This window comes from Aspergillus alliaceus, assembly GCF_009176365.1.
Source record: "Aspergillus alliaceus strain CBS 536.65 unplaced genomic scaffold BDW43scaffold_6, whole genome shotgun sequence".
Lineage (NCBI taxonomy): Eukaryota > Fungi > Ascomycota > Eurotiomycetes > Eurotiales > Aspergillaceae > Aspergillus > Aspergillus alliaceus.
The window spans coordinates 307,199-327,805 of NW_022474689.1; the positions used below are offsets into that span (position 1 = coordinate 307,199).

A 20,607-nucleotide genomic window follows, 5' to 3' on the forward strand; every position below is an offset into this window, starting at 1 on the left:
GGGTGACTTACTACAATAGGCATAGTGCGTCTTCGTATATTTACTCCGAATCCAATAATATTAGATCGCCTGTTTGTCCTACTAAGCCCGGAAGGGAATTTTGGCCAGCAACTAAACCACATATTGTTTTCCTCTTTGTCTTCTCCATCATGTTATGGATGAATAGCACATGATGCATTCAGGTCACGTTTGGGTTCCCCCTTTTTGGGCATTCGTGGGAGTCCCAGCCATAGCAGTAGGATTCCCCCGGACAGGCCAATGATAAATGGCTGTAGAACCTGCACTCCGCGGGCCTGTGCTATGGCTCCGACGACGAAGGGTAGTACAGCTGCCCCACCTCCCCCGAATGCCGCTGCAAAGCCGATGGCGCTGACGTGTAGGGTTCGCGGGAGTAATTTAGTGGCGACTATGACTGCTGCCGGGAAGAAGGGGCCAAGGAAGAATCCTTGGAATGAGACGGCTACCGCCGAGGCATAGAAGTTAGGCACGAGCCAGAGGATAAGACCGCAGGCTATTGCGAGGAGGGAGTATACCTAATATCATTAGTTGACGGGAAGAAATAGAACATGTGAAATACAAAGGAATGACGACGACGGGAATGCTTACAACTATGGCCACCTTCTCCCCCAACCTGGGAGTCACGAAACCCAGTATAACCCGACCAAAGGTGATACCTAGCCAGAACCCGGTAGCAGTCATGCCGCTAGCGAAATCCCCTCCATCCCGTACTTGCATCATGAAGGTCACAATCCACCCACCCAGGGCGACTTCGATCCCCACATACCCGAGCAGAAACAAGGCGCAGATCCATGTGACCCAGGCGTACTGCTTCTTGAAGAGGGCTCGGCGCAGGCCCCCTGGCTGGGTGTCCTCGTGATGGTAAGTATCTTGGAGGGCTACTGCTGTGGAATCCCAGAAGACAGTCACGCAGAAGGCGAGCTCCATAGCGGCACAACCAATCTGTACAGCTGGATTAGGGAGTATTCCCGAGATATTATAAAGCGGTGACAGACCATGATGTAATAAAAATAGTACCATGGGACCTTTGCCTCCGTAATTAACGAAGTGGCTACCAATGGGCTCAGCACTGCTCCTACGCCGTAGAGTCCGTGTAGGAGTCCCAGAAGTTGATTGGCACTGGCCATATTGCCTATCCAGGCGTTCCACGCTGAATCGGCTAGGCCGTTCCCAAATCCCGCGAAAATAAACGAGACAACGAGGACTGGATACGGAGGATGAAGGCAGTTGACGATATAAGCCAGTAAATGGCATCCCGGAGATATCCAAGCCACTCCGCGGCGGCCAAACCTCGTATGAATTTTATTATTGAGAAGGGCAGCGAGGGTGTAGCCACCGAGTGGCGACAGGAAGACAAGAGAGACGACAGTATAGGAGAGGTTGTAATATTTTTCGAGCTAGGAAATCAGTGGTAAACCCGAGGCACAAGAGGATTGCAAGCTTACATATGGAATCAACGGCTACAAATGTTAGCCTCGTCTGACTCACAGGTGGTAAAACTTACCCCGTATGCAGCATCATTCGCTCCCATTACCAGAAAGCTCCAGAAGGTAGCTAATGTCTTGAGTATGTTGCGTCTGGGATGGTTCCATCGTTCCGTTTCCTTGAATACATGTGTAGTCTCTTGCGTGGACTTCTCAACAGAGGACAGTTGATGGGCCGGAGCGGTCTCTATTGCCATACTGTTAGTTGATGCCATGTTGGTGGATTTTTTGTAGGATTGAAGGACTCTGACCTGTTACTCTAGTATTTATCGACTGGGCTGGGCTGAGTCAATCACTAGACCAATAGAGGGGTAGTGGAATATGGTCTGAATTGCTCCATCGCCAAGTAATGTCGGCCTGACATGGTGGGATACGATTCTCGCCCTAGTTGGGTCCAGATCCGCACAGCAGTCGACTGGCTCGTTGCCAACATTGCCTAACTAGCAGTGCCGTATAGCGGCTGAAAAGTCGTGGTTTTCTTTCACCTTCTGGACTCCGTAATGAAAGAATGCCCATTTTATTTTGCAAAATGGGAAAGCCGAAGAAGAGAAAGTACAAAGCAAATGGGGAAGGGGTTGAAGGGCACGGCCGGCGGAGATAATCCCATTCTCAGTACACAAGAGATGGTGAATATCTCTGAAGAACTGATGTGGACAAGATAGAGGTTTTCCGGTCATTCACTACGTATTGACATATTCAGAAAAGGAAGCCTTCGCCGGTGCCCTGGAAGCCCATTCACCTCAAATCTCCTCCTTACACTGTAACCACCTCCATGACTCTCCATTCATTGAACAACACAATCTCGTGTTTCATGAATCACAACCTGACTGCGAATTCTACACAGGTGCAGATGCAGTGGTGGAAACACACACATTAGTGTCTAGGTAGCTAAAGGACTCCACGGGTCGATGTTACCGTGTGTTACTCAAGGCTAATACATAGCGCGTTCCAGCCTCTATGTAAGTGGAAAATATAGCGATCTGACAATTCTATGTGCTGATGAACCTTTCCCAGCATATCAGGCCATTAGTTGCCCTAACTCGATATACTTTGCGCGTGTCTGTGTGACGAGTACTCTGTGGTAGGACCTTTCTAGCATGCCCCGAACAGTGTATCAATGACAGAGCAGGGCACTGACAATCACTTGCGTTTGAAGGAAGCCTCTCCTCGCATATTCTAGCTCAGCGATTGAGAGCCTTTGCTCGTGTAGAAAATGCTAGAATGTCTCTACAAAGGTGACTACACATACAAAACACTTGAACCGTGTTATATAGAATCACCGTCGACCGAGGCTATCGGGGAAGCAGCTGCAGAGTCGGATACCTCGTTCACAGAGTCAGGAAGATACGAAGAGGCATCCGAAGAAACATCGTCCGGGGGGGATTACGAGCTCACAGGCGCGAAGACAATCTTAAGGGCTTGAACATAGGAGCATCTAAGCTGTCTCAGTCTGGTTAAAGTAATAAGGAGGAAAGGCAGTGAGACGGTTGTTGCCTAACGGTGCCTGGAACTAAAGTGTAAATTGGGATAGTTTCATGCAGGTGACCTGCCCCGATCCAGCTTAGCTAACCAATCCATACTAGCTGGGGCCATGTCGTTGGATTTTACATATACTGCATATAAGCATCAATGTCTCAGCCTTACAACCCAGAAAGACAGCAGTGCAACAAAGGCCCCACCCACGCCAACAGATCAAAATGTCCATGAACAAACTACAATCCCACCTCCTCACCAGCTAACCCCCATAAAGACGACATCATCTGCACCACTACATATCATCGACGCGATTTCGGCCTAACAGTCATACACGTAAATCCCCGCGACCATGACCTAGTCCACAGCTCTATGCTAGAGTCAGAATCACCCGCCCTCAGCTACCCTAGGACAACTCGGATCCCTACCCCTAGAGATCCTCTACGAAATATGTTTCCTACTAGACATCCAATCCCTCTTCAACTTCCGCCAGGTGAATCGCCGGGCCCGCCAGACCGTAGCCACAGTCCCAAGCTACCGCGCAACAATAACCCACGCTCTGGAAGCTTTATGCGCTATCCTACGAACAAAGATAGCCTCCTGGTTTACTTTGTCAGATCTGTATAATGTACTCTGCGCCCGAGACTGCACCGTCTGCGGTTCATTCGGCGGCTACATCTTCCTCCCCGTATTCATGAGATGCTGCTACGGCTGTATCAAGGAAGATCGTATACCACCCGTTATACCTCTCGCCGAGGCCCAGAGACGGCTTAAACGGGGCGCAGCACACATCTACAACCTCATTCCTGTTGTGAGTGGTCAGCTGGGGATATACTCTTGGCTGGAGAGAGAGTGGAAGAAGAAGTTGCGGATCGTGGCCGAAGAGCATGTTTCTGGGATATCTGAATATCAAAATCCGAACAATAACGAGCCAAAACGGATTCGCGCCAATAGGAGTTTAGATTCAATTCTACGGTATATGGCGAGTACGGCGCTGCCGTAGCTTGATGTGGGGAGCGGAAAGACAGAGAATGGGGTTTGTTGTAGTGGTTGTGAGGTTGCGCTTGAGGACGAGTTGAGGAGAACGAGGGCTACTATTGATGATTATACGGATCGGGATAAGGTTTACTCGCGCGAGGGTTTTATAGAGCGTTTCAGGAGTGTCGGGAAGCGAAAAAGTTGTGGAGGTTGGAGCGGGAGGGCGGGAAGCTTGAATTGTCGGAGTTTATTCGAAGGGGAGGGTTCGTTAAGGAGAGGTATGTTGGATCTGTTGATGATAGATTGGAAGTGTTTGTTCTCGGATTGTACAAGAGGTGTATAGTTTGGTGGTTGTACTTGTATAACTTTTGGATATACGCTTGTAGCTATCGGTGTAGTAGAGCCCATGCATGGCTATGTGGGCTTCCAGGTCAAAGATTGGAATTTTTCAGACATTAGAATTAAAGGGGCCTAGGGCTAATACTGGAAAGACTTGTAAGCCATCCAGAACAAAAAAAGAGACCAAAATATAATACAGCAGGTCATATCATAAGGGTATTAATATGTCCTGCCCCATCCACCGCAAGACAATCCGAAATCAACATATGCACATATACATCCCCAATTTCATCTTCTTCCGTAATCAATTGTAGCGGAGTATTTTCAATTTAAGCAACAACGCCCATCAAAGCCGAGCAAAAGACCATGACCAAAAGGCCGAGTCCGCTCTTGGAGACGGCAGGCTGGATGGCATAGGCAGCGTTGTCGGAGGAGGTCGAGGAGGCACCGCTGCTAGTGGAGGAGCCGGTCTTGTCGCCGGTCTTGGTGGAGGAGGGGGCGGACTGCGTGGCCGTGGCGTTCTGCTCCTTGTTGCAGAAAAACTGACCGTCCTTGGCGCCGTTGTCGCGCAGGCACTCAGTGAGGTCCTTGACGCTCTGGCCCTGGGCGAGACAGTAGAGACCGCAGCCGTCGTCGTACTCGGTCACCTTGGCGGGGGAGCAGCACTTGTCCATGATGTCAGAGTAGTTTCCGGACTTAGGAAGGGCGCAGGCGGCATCCTGGATGGGGAGCTGCCAGATGCTGCCGGTATTGCAGCTGGTGGCGGTGGCGGCTGGGGAGGAGGTAGTAGACGACATTCTGAGGGTATTTGCTTTTTTGTTCTCTTAAACAGGTGGCTTATTGAACGAGTGTCTAGGGGATGAGAAGTCTAGAGGATAACGAAGGACAGTTTGAGGTATTAAAATAAAATAGGAGGTCGAAGACGTAAAAAAAAAAGGTCAGACGGCACAGAAAGACAAAAGCCGGGCTTTATATTTCAAAGGCCATGGGCTGACCACCACAATCTTGGTCTGACTTGCTCAACGCTCAATGGTCCTTGGGATTGCTCCACCGGCTTGGCATCGGGGCCCGATTGGTGATCGGCAATTCCCTGTCCCTTTCATTGGTGAATGTGTTTTATTTATATTAATCCCGGTTACAGCCTGCCTTAGAGAGAACCTTACCTTGTCTCTATGACTTGTTGCATTGCCTCCTGTGGTGGCGGGAGTGTACAACTCACTGTACTCTGTGCTATCCCTATTATTATCTTGATGAATTTGTTGAGGGTACACGGACAGTGACGATCTACTCATCTCCTGTCCAGCCTTATCTGTGAAAAATCTGAAACGGAAAAGATTTCCTCGGAAGCAGATATCCGTGGACCGGTCATTTTTTTCTTATTGGGAAAATAAATGGGTCTCATTGTCCCGGATTTTGATTCAGACTTTTTCTTTTACCCCGTGATATATACTCCGCCACACACGTAAATATTTACATAATGGGGTTAATGTATTGAATAAGAGAATTATACCTATCACAAGGTGGGATAGCCGTTCATTGCCTAATCCATCAGGCAGAGCCTATGTCTATCCAACGCCACTTACATTATTACAGTACTAATTGCCGCTTTAACTGCATGCATATGCGATAAAACCGCCATAATGTAGCCATGTATTCTCCTTATATTACACAGAAAGCACACCGTATACATACGAACTATCATATTGTCCAGCCCATTGATCAGTTCAGGTCAACTCAGTTTCTGTCTCCGAATACCCGAATCTAGTCAATATTTCACCCTCTGTCCCCTTCCAGGTCCGCCCTTGTAAATGGCCAAGACAAAGCTTTTTCCCCTCCTCGGGATAATAGAGCCAAGTAGCCCATTTCTGCCACAGACCCTCTTTCATCTGCTGTCGCGCCTGCTGGCCAACCTTATCCTCAATAAACTCCCCCCGCCGCATCGTCAGACGGTTCGGAAAGACCTTCGACAGATAATGTTCCGTCGACGCAATATGAGGCTTATCAAACCAGAAATAAAGAGGCGTCAAGGGAACGCTAACGCCCGGTCGTGACGGGGGAACAAAACCCTTCGTCAACGATCGAGTCACAGCCCGCAAGCCGGGAAAATCCAGAACACATGGTTGGGCAGCGTACGAGAGCATGCGCACTGAGAGAAAAGACACGTATTTAACCGGTGCGGCTTTATCCGCGTCCGACCCCTCCATGATGTCCAGCAACGGCGCCAACGGGATATCAGCCACGAGCGCCCAGTCATGTTGCTGGACCCAGACGTACGGCGTCTCACAGACGCGCAGGGCAGAGCGCACAGCGAGTCCAAACCCCAGGCGCGCGGCCGGCTCGATAAAGGTGACTTGTTTGTCTTCTGTCTGTGTGATCGAGAGATCTACCACATTGCTGAGGTTGTCTAGGCCGAATTCGGCCTGGTCCTGCCACTCTTGCATTGGGGTGTCGGGAATTGCATATTCGCGGAGAATTAGTCCCTTAATGTTTTGTTTATAGATGCCGTAGTTGGATGCTACTTCGGGAGTGACTTGGCCCCTTTTCAGGCGGGATCGGGGCCCGACTCGGTCATATGTGTCGAAGACTACAATGACCCGGGCGCTGATCAGGTCCGTACAGTGGCGGCGAAAAGATTGCAGTACCAAGGAGAGTAGCTCCGTAGAAGGAATAGAGGGTGTTGGCGAGGTCGTGACGATCACAGTCAACTGACTGGATCTGGGCACCATTGGTGCTTTCACGACAGAGGAGGAGTGCCTCTATCCTGTTGTTTGTATCAGAGGGCGAGGATGGTGGGTAATTACGAGTGTTGTATCGGGAACTTTTTTCCTCGAGTTTTTCCGGTCCGACTGTGTGTGGTAGCCCTCATGCAAATATTTTACATGTAAATGGTTTACATGTACTACTATATATGCATATATATAGCAAGTCTGACGACTCTGCAATAATTGGAATCCTAATCTGAACCAATCAATTATTCCTCCTATTGTAAGCTAGTACGTAAATCAGTGGGCTACTGACTGACGGCTGCAGATCTTGTGCTGGTTTGACAGAATCATATATCGACGTCCGCGTAGACCGTATTAATAAGACCAATAGTGTGTGAAAAAAAAACTTAAATAGGTGCAGGGGACGGACTATCAGCAAAATAGTACTAATGTTAAGTAATGATTTCATAAAGTAAATACCAGGAGCAATAGACAGCCGTAACAAATAGAGTGGTATAAACAAAGGTAATAAACGCAAAATCAGTACAGGAACTTTCGTACAAGACACCGGACGGAAATATTTCTTAATATATCAAATAACAGAATACAACGAAGGGCGAGGTTAGATAAAATAATAGAACAGTTAAAACAATCAAAATGATTATGATTCCAGAGCAATTGGAACTGAAGATAGAGCGTCGTTGGAGGTTTTCCTTCAGTTCTGTCGGCCACAGTTAGATCTCTTTCGGTATTTATATCCCGGATGTCAGGCTAGTGGAATAGCTTGTTATCCAGAAGCTCGTCTAACTTATCCCGAAGCAAGGCCGCTTTATAATATATTTCCCGAGGAGAATAAGAGCAAATATCTGTCAGCTTGTATATATCGGTAGTCTTTCAGGCGTTATTATCTCTTCAAATGATCTTCACCTACAAATGGATATAGCGAGCCTGGACGAGGAAGAGATTTACTGTATGGAGAAACTGATCTGCGATAAAGCTGGAGGTATATCCTGGTACTGAGGTTCTGGTCCTGCATCGCCATCGCTCTGAAGCCAACGGGTTGTTGCATCCTTTGCCAGATGATGGTTATCTTCGCTCTGAGTTCATGAACCCCCCAAACCGCGCTGTGCCCGCAGTCATCCCAGCGGTCTAAAGTCTTGGGGTACTGGTCTTTGGAAAGCATCATAGGTCGGTCCTGAACTGACGTAACAGGCGAATGACTTCTCAGTTTACAGTGAGGTTGCTCGGAGAAAACTCATATTCTTCCAGACGTAAGCGTCGATCAGCTTCTGGTAGCCGCATGGACGTAGGGATGCTTGGGATCAACAAGGTCTATTCTGGGACCAACGAATCCGGGTAATATTCGTAAGCGCTGGTGGGATAAAGATCGTGACTGATTAGCCCTAAAGTATCCGATATTGGTGGGCTTTACCGAAGAACAACGCAACTGTGCAATCTAGGTTCTCTGAATAGGACCTCTTCTCCCTTAACATTCTTTTTGCCAATATTCTGGATGGAGTTTCCAAGCTGCTTGACTCCCATGGTGATGACCCTGTACTATTTTAGATCTTTACCACCTCGGGAGTTGACTCCAATGGGTAGGTTAGTCCTTTTCGAGGCGTTATTTACGGTAGATAGAAATAATGTTGGGTTTATTATGGAAATTACGGGTACGGGGTCGTGGTAATTGGAAAGGGGACAATGGAGGCCTTGTACAGCAAATTTAATGCAGAAAAATCATCAACAGTAGATTAATTGCCTTGCCTTGCCTTTGCATTTGCATGAAAGGATGGGAAAAAACAGAATACTCCGGCAAAAACCCATACCAAGGCACGACACTTGCAAGACCACATGAGGAATCACTAGGTCCTCCACGATATTAATCATGCAGGAAGAAGCCATATCCTTTTATTCCTTGAAATAGAGAATCGCGCTATCCACAACGGCATCGGCACCATGGATTCCGTCCCTGCCTGTAGCCCCAGCCCATTCACCTTTCTTACCGAGGTTTTTCACTGGGAAGGGGTGACCCTCTGTTCCGCCAACTTTCCAGTCGCGGTTGTGGGTTGTACGGAACTTGAACCCGTTGAGAAAGCCCTCGTTGTTTCCAGCGTAGACTGTCATCTCTTTTATTCCTTCATTGTCCTCAAAATCAAAAGATTTAAGATAATAGTTGGTGTTGGGATCTTTGCCGCCAACACGATTGCTCAAGTCCCCATTATCGAATCGGAATCTGAGTGCACCGATGACATCGTAGTTCTGCCACTTCGCCTCCCAGGCATCGATGTGCTTGATTTTGTGTTCATTATCTCTCAAATCGTAGGCACTGCCCCCATTGCCACCATAAGGTCCGTCACGAGCCAACGCTAGGGTATCAGCCATGGTGTCTTAGGTAAATTCTCAGCGGTACAAGAAGATTGACTTTTGCTGTATGGTGGTGGATTGAATGTGGAATAATAGAGTGACGAGAGTTGGAAAACCAAGCGATGGTATACATGGGGAATACTGATCCTTTATATAGGTCTCAATGGGGAACGAACGGAATGGACCGGAATTGTACAACAACATGGCTCTATGGCGAAAAAAGCGTAAAAGCCAGTAGCTCAGGTTGGCCTTGCCGCGTCAGAACTGTCTGCAACACCTTGTGACGTGGTAGGCTTCACGATCGTCTGAGTAATGATATCACCGGATTAGACTCAGATGAAGCTAGATGCATCATTAAGACGCATGTTTAGAGCGGTAGAACCCTATCTATGCCTCTAGAGAAGAGGAGTGTGTCCTTTTCGAAGATCCCGATTGTCCCGATGACGTCTCTATTGTTTTTGCATGGGCCAGACAAAGGGACAAATTCCTACCATAACCAGAGAATAAACTTAATATCCATATATTGATGTAGCCCATTACATTTACGCATGCAGGAAAAGGAACCCATGGTTCGTTTATGCAGAATCATCTGTTACTATTTCCGGACATTCTACAAGACATTATACTATTAAGCTATGTCATAGACTATCCGCAGGGTAACATGGGTCCATGAACCAAACACATAGTGTGCTCGGAAATACTTCCGTGCAATACTACGTACCATGGAACCAATTGCGCCATGAGTTATACTGGTCTAGGACGGATGTCACGATATGGATGTCAAATCGATTATTCAGTGTTAGTATGAAGTCGTCTCCTCGCAGGGTTCTACATCACGCATAAAGTTATCCATCTTCAATTCCACTACAGGTTTTAAATGACAAACACGCTTTATCTACGTGAAATTAGATCTACTTGTGAAATACTTATCGAAAGCATATTATTGTTTACCTAATAGACATGTCTCGGATGTGCCTGTAACCGAAAATAACAACAACTTGGCTTTGCATTTGCCTGATGACATAGGGAAATCAATTAGGTCCGCTGCATCCGAAAGTTCAGATATAAACTCTTAATGGTCTAGACTAATTTGATGATTTTATGACATATTGCTCATCTTCCCAGTTGCTTCATAGGATGTGAGCCTAACCATAAATCACTACCAACATACTAATAATCAGTAAATGTCAAATTATACTAGAGAAATTTACCACAGACAATGATATCATGATATAATCATTGAATCACCGGTTCGGTATTCCCTAGGCATTTAACTTGCATCAGAAACTATTTTCATTATGGTCCTCTTCAACCTATGAAGTCGCACCAGAACGCTGACTCGAATTAAGACTCTAGGGAATTGAACCCTTGAATCCGAAAATGAGTGTTCACCAAATAAAGTATATAACGATAGCGACAGCTATAGCATCCCATATACCAAACACGAGAATCAGGATAAATAAAACAACCGACTGTACGTCAAATACATAGTGAAAGAATAGTTCAATTAGCCAAGAGAGTGAGAACCATAAACCACTACACATGATAATCCCCAGCAAACGACGTCGATCCCTCACAAGCCAAAACATAATCTTAGCACACCGGGTAATTGCGAGGCAGGATTCCGCACCAGCCATCAGGCCACGCCGGTGGAGTTGACAATTTAGCGTAATGAATAGACCTGCAGCCACAATCCTGCACCCCATCCACAGCGTAAAGACCGACATATCCGCTTTCGAGAAAAATGATTAAGGATAGTACTATAACCGGAAGCCAAGGCGGGTGAGATAGACGAGTGAACTACTTAGGGCTAACTTGTTCACGTCCACATGTCTCCCTACGGCAACCCTAGGGAAAAACTACCAAAATAAACCCACAAGGAAAACCTAAAGTGAACATAATTGAAAGCCACTGGGTAATAGTCCGTTCACAGCCCTGGACATAAATCGAACAGTGCTTCGGGAGGCCTTTTTAGCCCCACATTTTACCTTGTCCTAGTGCGGGTTCTGATTAACCTTAATATGGAGGGTTCAAGACATCAGCCAAACAAATCCTGTAAAAACCCGAAAATGTTCCGAAGAAAGGAGTGACGCGATTCGATACTGATTATTGCAGGATTCGGTTACAGTGTTCTTGACCGCTACTGCGTCTGAGTGAATATTCTTCATCTATACGGAGCATACCCCGTAGACAAAGGAACTATTGCAAAATCTCCATATCGCGCTCCACCTATCCATAGGGCTTCAAATAAACCACGCAGTAAGGCTGTTACAGGAAGGAAAGGAGCCAGACATACTAGAAGTAGTAAGAAGAAGCGGAGTTGAACTCTCTATACTTGTTTTATTTGTTATTAGCATGTTGAGTTGCTCGGAGCAGACATTTCCTATATGTGGATTAAGTTTCCTCTTTTGGTGAAACAAGTAGGACGTCAACTTTAATAGGCCACGTCAGGAGCGGCAACGTGGTGTCCCTCAGCAGCCATTCATGCATGGAATCTTCTTGAAGATAAGAGGTTTATGATAATGCCAATACTACGGAACAATCCCTCTAACTCTATACATTCATTCTAGACTTGGCTAGTGAATTAGATCTGTAATCTAAAGAGGGTTTAGATTAAGAAGGATTATAGCGCTGCGTCTCCATAGAACTAGAGCCTTGGCAATTTGCAGATCAAGAATCCCAGATCACGGAATCATCCTCCCAGTAGTTCAAAGTGCTTTCTCTTTCTTAAAATGTCTTGTAGAATCGAATGGTTATAAGCGAGAGCCAGTGCTGATCTCTCACGCTTTCACACATCTCCTTGACAAGGGCAGCCCCGTTAGTGTCACTCCTCTTCTGCCAAAAGTAATCATGCCCAATACAATTCACTTAACGGAGTATCTCTTCCGGCGTCTCCGAGAGGCGGGACTGCAGGCCGTCCATGGAGTCCCTGGGGACTACAATCTCTTGATGATGGACTATATCGCTCCCGCCGGGCTGGAATGGATTGGGAACTGTAATGAGCTCAACGCGGGATACGCTGCGGATGGGTATGCGAGAGTCAAAGGCATCGGTGCCCTGGTCACCACGTTTGGGGTGGGAGAGCTATCGGCTATTAACGCCATCGCGGGATCGTATGCTGAACTAGCCCCGGTTGTTCATATTGTCGGGACGCCGAAACGTGCACTGCAGACACAAGGGGCCAAACTTCATCATTCGGTATGCAGCGGGAACCCCAGTGACTTCACTATGTTTGCGGAGATGTACTCTAGAGTCACCGTTGCACAAGAGAATCTCTGGGATGCTTCTATTGCTCCTGGTCAGATCGACCGACTGATTCGGGAATGCGTTCTCCAATGTCGACCGGTGTATTTGCAAGTTCCGGCAGACATGGTAGCTGAACCTGTCTCTGCCTTGTTGCTGGCCCAACCGCTGGACCTCAGCCAACCGTCGAATAATCCAGAATGGGAACAAGAGGTGTGCGATATCATTGTTGAGAGGATCAGTAATGCACAAACACCATTCATCTTGATCGATGCGGGTACCTCCCGCTACGGATTAGCCAGCGAGGCAGACGAGCTAGTCCGCACGACTGGTTTTCCAACTGCCACAACACCCTTTGGAAAGGGCATCCCGGATGAAACTCTGTCAAACTTTCACGGAATTTATACAACGGTGGGAGAAGGAACTTATGTCCGTTACGTCAAATCTAGCGATTTGATTATTAACATCGGCCCCATCCACAGCAATGTCAATACCAATTGCTTCACGACGATCCCTAACCCGGACGTTTCTATTGTTTTTGACCAGACTTCCATCACCATTGGTACTAAGACTTGGAACGTCCTCCCAAAGAGTGCATTGAGAAGGGTGGTCGACTGTCTCCAGCACGAAGTCATGCTCTCCTTCATGCCATACCCAAAGTTACCAAATCCACGAGCCTTACTCAAGAGTCTGCCGGTGGTTTCCAGAACAGATGCACTGACGCAAGACACATTTTGGAAACGCATGTCCCGATTTTTTCGTCCCGGTGATGTAATTCTAACAGAAACCGGAACAGCAAGTTCGGGCGGAAAAGACTTTGTGTTGCCGAAGAACGTGAGTATGATCAATTCAGGAGTCTGGCTCTCAATCGGATACATGCTAGCTGCCGCACAAGGAGTAGCTCTTGCACAACGGGACATGGCCTCAAAAGGGCGAACAATCCTTTTTGAAGGCGATGGAAGCTTCCAAGCAACGGCGCAAGAGCTGAGCACTATCATTCGAAAGAAACTGGATACCATAATCTTCGTGATCAATAATGACGGGTACACGATTGAGCGTCTGATCCATGGGATGCATGCGGAATACAATGATATTGCTCCATGGAATTATCTTCAATCGCCCTCTTACTTTGGAGCACCTTCCGATGGCGCATATCCTATATTAACTGCCAGGGCAAGCACATGGGGTGAACTTGACGATGTTCTCTCAGGAGACAGCTTTCAACATGGCCCGGGTCTACGAATGGTGGAGTTGGTGATGGGCATGGCCGACTGCGCGCAATCTTTGACAGATTTCCTCAACATGTATTTTTCTAGAAGTAGATAACTCCTGATGTCTTCATTTCAATTCGCGTTAGTCTTTATGCATCACACCAATTTAGAGCCAGTAGTGAAACAGCCTATGCTCCTTGTAACAGCGGTAATCGTAGGAAGCACCTCTACCCTTCACACGGTATATGGGTTAATATATCCCCTGCCACTATCGATATCGGCCAGACTTTGGAATGAAGTCGATAGGCATATTTAGGCTTTCGCCCTAACTGCAACAGCAACTTGGATGCCTCCGCTACTCAAAGGTAATATCGACACTAACACGGATATCTGACGCATCCCCAATCATTGCTAACCGATGTAAACTTCAAGTCTACAGTTTGTTCGTTATCATATATCGATATGCAGAGGATAGCTAACGCAACTAGCGTGCGTTGGCAGCGTGGAACCCGAAGTGCTATTTTTTGTTTTGGGCCCTCTGGCGCGGGCCGAAATTGTATATTTTCGATCCAGTGCCTAGTTGGGATGTCATCGGCATCACACAACCAGTATGGGAGCACTGATCTCTCACTCGAGCTCTTAGCTTGGATATCGTGCAAGTCAGCAGATTGCCGTCCCGATAGCGACTGCTTGGTATTGTCAGCATACTAGATCCAAGCTTTCTGCCCCGATTCTAAAAAAAAAGGCCGGAACGGTGGCAGGTAAATGAGACGGGTCCATATGCCCATAAGTATCCCTCAACAATAATATTATAGAGCCAACGAGCAAAATAGCCTTCGCATATTGGTTGAATGGGTTGATTATGCGCCTGGTATAGCCGAATGGACTGGATCGGGCGCAGATGTTGCACCCTGGCTCACTGCCGAGGCATTGCATATTCATGACTGTATAGAAACCCACGATCAAGTATATGGTTATCTATACCAGTAGTGCGAGGGCTATGCCCGGGGATTTGATCCTCCGTGGTTCTAGTATATGCGTGGACAGTAGGGTAACTCTGAGGATTCCCTGAGAGGTATTTTCATGATGGAGAGACCCATATGTCGCAATCTTTATACCTGGGGCCAAAGAGGCAGCAAATGAATGTACCGTACGTGGCTTTTGCCGTGCCTGCCTTGGAAGAAAATTCCAGGGTCAAGACGTCGCATATGGTCTGAACATATGCCGCAAGACGTACCTATAGATCGACCTCTATGGGCAGCACATTGCTCTTTTACTGCAAGAAAGATCAAACACACTTTCCCAACGTCTGTGATGTCGGGATCCGCTCCAACGATGCAAGGTTCCGAGCACGGGATAATATTCGGACAGTACCTCCTGTTTATTCTAGACTACCGATTTTGAAGGCCAGAGCAAATGATTGCAATGGAAAGCAGCACCGGAGGCGGCCAGAACTGGATACGGGAGATACTACGTGGTCGTCGCCTTTTTGATCATTCAAACCGCAAAAATACCTGTTTCTAGCTTAGCATGAGGTCGTCAGGCAAGAGAGAAGCAGTCCATGAGTTATCAAGTCGTAGCGGGATCCCAAATGAGGTGAGCGTCCTAGCATCTAGGGACATGATAAGCAATTTGTCTGATTGTAACAATACCTAGTAGGTAGAGATTGACCTTCACCTCCATTCATTCCGCTATAATATATATCAAAGCTGACTGCGAGGAAGCTGGACAGCTGGACCTTTCTTGCATACTAAAACAGGAAAAGTCAAATGTAGACCAACAACAACTTGAACTAAGCGGCGGCGCCAACGGGCAAACCAGACGGGGCGACTCACATCAACATACCCCAAGCATAAAAATTCCTCCTCCTCAAACCCAAATACCATCACCGACTGTGCAAATCCCCCCAACTATCAATTCCTCACCCCCTCCTCACAACCAGATACTATACTCCCCTAACCCCTCCCCCTCCTTCCCCTATCTCTCTCCTAACCCCCTCCAAAAACCCCCAAGCCCACCCATCCCTCTTCCTCACCCTCCCTTCCCCCAAAAACCCAAAGTGTCTCGAATGAGCATGCCTCTCCGAAAAAACCGGCCCCTGCCACCCTCTCTCCCGACAAAGCAGAACAGCCCGTTCCAACAACCCCCTCCCCACCCCAACACCCCGATACCCCAGCACAACAGTCCAGGCCCGAATAACCCCCACCGGCGCCCTCGCCGTAATCCCCAGCTCCCTGCATCGCTCTAGCGAGATATGGCCCCCCAACTGGCCAAATCCCACAGCCCTAAGAACAATCGTCCCGATAACGTTTCCTCCGTACTTAGACACCAAGACCGAGTCTGAATCGCCATTCGTGACTGAAGTAGAAGGAGGATGTTCATCAGAGCCTAGCCACGCCAATGTTCCGACGCGTTCTGCCTCGTCGAGGTAGCCGTGGGTGATGTAGCGTATTGATAGGAGGAAGGTAAGGAAGGAGGCCGTTGTTGCTGTTAGGAGAAGGGGCCAGGAGGAGGGGTCTTTATAGAGGGTTGTCAGGATTAGGAAGAGAAAGATTGTGAGGAGGAGGCGGGTTTTGGGGTGGTGGATTATGGAGCGGGCTGCTGTTTGGCGTTGTTGGGCGATGCTGTCGGAGATGAGGTGGAGGGCGTTGATTGTTTCGGGGGTGGCTGTGGCGAGGGTTGTTGTTAGGGATGGGAGGTTGGTAGTTGGATGCATTTTGGGGATGCTGTGGGGCTGAGATGGTGGTTGTTAAGGGGAGATAGGGGATACTGTATTGGAGATGTAGTTCTGGATGTACTTATATGGAGATGGTGGCCTGAGGTTGTAATGCTCGGGACAGGGGGGTGAAAGTATGTCTACGCGATATGTGAAAATAACCCTGTTTATGAGATGCTTGACTTTGCATTTTTTTTATGCCCTTACAAAGAAGGGATCTAGTTTACTAGTGTTAAGTGCTAGTATAGGGTTAGTCGATATTGGTTGAGAGGTGGTTTCTTGAAAAGAGCATACAAAGTAGCTTTATAGCCACATATTAGACCCTAGCAATAATAAAGATTCTATCATGCCTCATCTCCTATAATAACCTAAGCCGTCATTCAATCTCGCGGATAGTATCATCATCAGGCTTCGGCTGTGCAACAATAACCTCCACCCGCTGAGACTCAACATCAGCTTCCGCTCGGCTCTGGGGCCCATCCCTGGCCTCCTCTTGTCCCTGAGAATTCTCACCGGTCCCCTCCTGTCTCCGAGAATTGTCACCAGTCTCCTCTTGTCTCTGAGGCCTACCACGGGCCTTAACCAGATTCCAAAGTCTATCACGGGCCTTCACTCGAGACTGGGGCCTATCACGGGGCTCCGATTGTCTCTGAGAATTATTAGAATGAGACGTAGAGACTATTGAATCCTCCTCCCCTGTTATTACTTCTAGGGTCTGTCCTTTCGTTTCCGGGATCAACAGAGACGTAAAACAGCCACATAGCATGAATAAGGCAAATATTTGCAAGACATGGTTCAACCAAGGAGTGTCTGACGACTCATTGCCTCCCTTAGCACCCTTATGCGCCAGGGGCCCAAAGACACACTGCGCGATGATAGCCCCGACCTTCCCAGATGCTGCGCTGATGCCGTGCGAGGTAGACCGATACCGCGTTGGAAAGCATTCCCCAGGGACTATGAATGTGGTTGTGTTGGGTCCAAAATTGAAGAAGAATTGTGCGGTGACATACAAGGCTAGTAACCCATTGCTAGACCCTTTCAAAGGTTCGTAGGCAAAACCAATCACGATGAACACACTGGTTAGGATGAGGAAACCCATTAGTTGAATCGGTTTGCGGCCGAGGTAGTCTACGGTAGCGACGCTGACCCAGTACCCGGGGATTGCGCCCGCACAGACCAGAATCAGATTACCTACGGCATTGCGGTAGAAGTATTCATACACCGTGCTGCCTCCATTCCAGCCGATAGCGGAAAGAATGATCGAGTTGTTGAGTCCGAGACCGTAGAAGGCTACACTGTCAGCACGCGGGGAAAGGGGTTACCGTGTAACGATCGTGATGCCATGCATGCTATATCCTACGCGAGAGAGAGAGAAAAAAAAAAAAAAAAAAGGGGGGGGGGGGGGGGGGGGGGGGGGGGGTGAAGGGAAGAGATCCGAGTACTAACCAACATCAAGGAAAAACCACGAGCCTGCAGTACCAAGGAGTACTTTGCCATTCTTCCATTGTAGGAAATAGGTCCGAAAGTCCGACCAGCTGGGGTTTTTGACAGAATGTGGGTCTTGCAGACCAGCAACTCGCCTGGCCTCATCCACGCGACCCCTTGATCTTCCCTGATTGTACGCAAAACTATCCGCGCATGCCATCTCGATATCTCTAGCAACATCGAAGGTATAGCGAGGGGTCTCCGGGATGGTAAGTCGGTAATAGAGAGCAACACACGCCGGGACAGCTCCAAATCCGATTACGACGCGCCACATCCTGTCCACTGCGAGTTGACAGGCACCGGAACACTTCGCTACCGATATTGCAGACTCCAGAGATCCTTTGAAGCACACCGTGACAATGAGAGCAACCATCGCGGCGCCAAATTGTCCAAACCCTTGCATTGCAAACACCGCACCCATCATCGCTCCTCGGTATTTAGTCATTGCGAACCTATATCCATCTCGAGTTAGTTCCCCATAGCTGTCGCAGAAGTTGTTCACGTACTCAGATGTAATAACAGACGAGAGTGGATAGCCACCCCCTATGCCAATCCCCATAATCACGCGCCAGAAAACTAAGAGCCCAGTAATAGAGACAGAAGTGGAATTGGAAGCAAGAGCCTGGGTCAAGGTCGCGAGGATGATAATGCCCAACTCGATGCCGTACATCCGCTTTCGCCCAATCTTATCCGCTAGCCATCCACAGAAAAGTTGACCGAAGACTATACCTCCCGAGGTGGACACCTTGATGGCCGTGTCGGAATTGTAGGGTATCTGTCCAGGACGTGAAGCCGCATTTTGCCAGTAAACAACACCTAGCATAGCTGAGCAGAGGTTAATAGCGAAAATATCGTAGGAGACCGTGAAGAAACCGACGCCAGCCACGACGACTGCACGAGCATGATGCCAGCTAAATGAGACTTTATCGATTTCGGCGAGGGCACGTCGACGACGTTGGTTGGGATCTTCGATATCGGCGAATAGGGTGTCGAAATTTGACTCGCCGCCAGAAGCAGCAGAAGCCATGTCGCGCGTTGCGATATGATTCCCTTCGGCCGGTTCAATATATGTAAAGAGTGAATGGTGGGAGATGTGAGAGTAGTGGAATATATTTATCGCTGAGTAACACAAACGGGCGTAAATGACTTATATTAGGGAACGAGGATAATGAGGATACCTCTACGGCCAGAATGGCAGGTATATAGTGTCGTCTAATTGCCACTATCGCAGACACAGACCCCCAGTGGATGGGGAGGGAACGAATGGAGGAAGCACAAGAAGCTCCCAAGAGGAAAGCAGGACCCCATCCGTCATCACCACTCCACCTTCTGAATCCAAATCATGTTACTTTCAGTACCACTAGCCCTAAGCCTGAATGTTATTCCTAAAGGACTAACCAAGTGCCCCGACACGCTTGTATGGGGGCGGGCTATACTTTCTGTCATCCTATCGCTGAGGGTCACCAGCCAAACCGTGGCTCACAGGTCATCTCCTATGTCACCGAACGGTCCAGCCTTCCCATATTTATTACCTTGTAATCTATTCCAGGCCCTTACAGTCTGTATGAGCTAGAATGTGGATTGAAAAGCATACTATTACCCTTCATGTATCTCCATACGCATATCTGCCGAGCGTTGGTTCCGAAGGCTTGGGCGCCATGATATAACGCGAAATAACAAGAGTAACACAAAGAAAAAGAAAAAGGGGGTGGCGAAAGCGAACTACAAAAAACATGAATTAAATGGAACCGACAGAATGATAGATTGAATACCAATATGAGTAACAGATTGGTTGGCGGGGGGAAGGCTATTGTACCATGTTCTATGACCAGGATGCACTGCATAAGTTTAAGCTTGCAGATCGGAACATCTATCGACACTCTCAAAACCCCTATTCCGTTCGCTACGCTTACCATGTTGATCTGTAATTGGTACCCAAATTGCCTCTGAAAAAGGTCACCAAGCTAGGTTCCTCAGTATGGCTCCACTGCGCGGAGTAATTGTTGGAAGGTAGCTAGTCCTAGCACGACTTTGTGCTGCATTTGATGTACTTAATGTGTTCGCCGCTATAGCTCTTGAAGCTTTTGGTATCGCCGCTGCTGCTGCTGCTGCTGCTGTAGCTGCAGGCCTGTTCTTCTCTTGTGTCTCGACATATTCTGCTGCGTCTGGTGCGAATTTGGAATCTATAAAGCTGTTTGGATGCTCTCCTGAGCCGCTCTTAGGATGGAAGGCTCCTCCATTGAGATGTATTCTTTTGTCCTCAGGATCATTCTCCCGTATGCCGGATCTTGCTTAGCATTGGTAATGTTTACTAATATATATCCGGATTCCTGTGCGCCAACTTACATAAACGTGCATGACCTTTGCCCCCAGTTTCTGTTCCGAGGTGTGTGTTGCGTCTACTTCCAAAAGGCTTTTGTAATACTTGTTGACGTACTCGAATATGTCTTTTTATGGCGAATGTCTCCATCTTTGAATTCTCTTTCCAGGATACTTCAGGGGTCGATGGTTAGTGGAACAAACTCAAAGACGAACAAGTGAAACTAACCACGATAAATTTCTATCTGTTGAGTATCTCACCGGCTCCCCAT

The 20,607-nt window shown here is 47.9% G+C and overlaps 8 protein-coding genes across 8 annotated transcripts; 2 read left to right on the plus strand and 6 right to left on the minus strand.

Annotated features, from left to right (window-relative positions):
- Positions 1 to 152: 152 nt before the first annotated feature.
- Positions 153 to 1,717, minus strand: BDW43DRAFT_307456 (putative MFS transporter; the record flags this gene model as incomplete). Its single annotated transcript, XM_032046255.1, has 5 exons — positions 153 to 533; positions 607 to 960; positions 1,014 to 1,415; positions 1,464 to 1,478; positions 1,523 to 1,717. 5 exons carry the CDS (start codon positions 1,715 to 1,717, stop codon positions 153 to 155), a joined length of 1,347 nt encoding a protein of 448 aa, XP_031904015.1.
- A 1,767-nt stretch (positions 1,718 to 3,484) lies between these two features.
- On the plus strand, positions 3,485 to 4,039 carry BDW43DRAFT_201974 (uncharacterized protein). Its single transcript, XM_032039149.1, has one exon. The coding sequence runs from the start codon at positions 3,670 to 3,672 to the stop codon at positions 3,976 to 3,978; it is 309 nt and encodes a 102-aa protein (XP_031904016.1). The 5' UTR covers positions 3,485 to 3,669; the 3' UTR covers positions 3,979 to 4,039.
- Positions 4,040 to 4,491: 452 nt separating this feature from the next.
- BDW43DRAFT_201972 (uncharacterized protein) lies at positions 4,492 to 5,236 on the minus strand. The gene has a single exon (XM_032039148.1). It carries the CDS (start codon positions 5,087 to 5,089, stop codon positions 4,622 to 4,624), a length of 468 nt encoding a protein of 155 aa, XP_031904017.1. The 5' UTR covers positions 5,090 to 5,236; the 3' UTR covers positions 4,492 to 4,621.
- Positions 5,237 to 5,927: 691 nt separating this feature from the next.
- On the minus strand, positions 5,928 to 7,178 carry BDW43DRAFT_201982 (uncharacterized protein). Its single transcript, XM_032039150.1, has one exon. The coding sequence runs from the start codon at positions 7,016 to 7,018 to the stop codon at positions 6,017 to 6,019; it is 1,002 nt and encodes a 333-aa protein (XP_031904018.1). The 5' UTR covers positions 7,019 to 7,178; the 3' UTR covers positions 5,928 to 6,016.
- A 1,588-nt stretch (positions 7,179 to 8,766) lies between these two features.
- Positions 8,767 to 9,434, minus strand: BDW43DRAFT_264810 (uncharacterized protein). The gene has a single exon (XM_032040712.1). The coding sequence runs from the start codon at positions 9,377 to 9,379 to the stop codon at positions 8,906 to 8,908; it is 474 nt and encodes a 157-aa protein (XP_031904019.1). The 5' UTR covers positions 9,380 to 9,434; the 3' UTR covers positions 8,767 to 8,905.
- Positions 9,435 to 12,211: 2,777 nt separating this feature from the next.
- Positions 12,212 to 13,930, plus strand: BDW43DRAFT_322604 (alpha-keto acid decarboxylase family protein; the record flags this gene model as incomplete). Its single annotated transcript, XM_032049593.1, has 1 exon — positions 12,212 to 13,930. One exon carries the CDS (start codon positions 12,212 to 12,214, stop codon positions 13,928 to 13,930), a length of 1,719 nt encoding a protein of 572 aa, XP_031904020.1.
- A 1,405-nt stretch (positions 13,931 to 15,335) lies between these two features.
- BDW43DRAFT_307461 (uncharacterized protein) lies at positions 15,336 to 16,531 on the minus strand (the record flags this gene model as incomplete). The annotated part of the gene is made up of 2 exons (XM_032046256.1): positions 15,336 to 15,420; positions 15,987 to 16,531. The coding sequence occupies 2 exons, from the start codon at positions 16,529 to 16,531 to the stop codon at positions 15,336 to 15,338; spliced, it is 630 nt and encodes a 209-aa protein (XP_031904021.1).
- Positions 16,532 to 16,907: 376 nt separating this feature from the next.
- BDW43DRAFT_297567 (phosphate permease) lies at positions 16,908 to 19,043 on the minus strand (the record flags this gene model as incomplete). The annotated part of the gene is made up of 4 exons (XM_032044410.1): positions 16,908 to 17,083; positions 17,135 to 17,821; positions 17,978 to 18,468; positions 18,523 to 19,043. The coding sequence occupies 4 exons, from the start codon at positions 19,041 to 19,043 to the stop codon at positions 16,908 to 16,910; spliced, it is 1,875 nt and encodes a 624-aa protein (XP_031904022.1).
- Between the last annotated feature and the right edge of the window lie 1,564 nt (positions 19,044 to 20,607).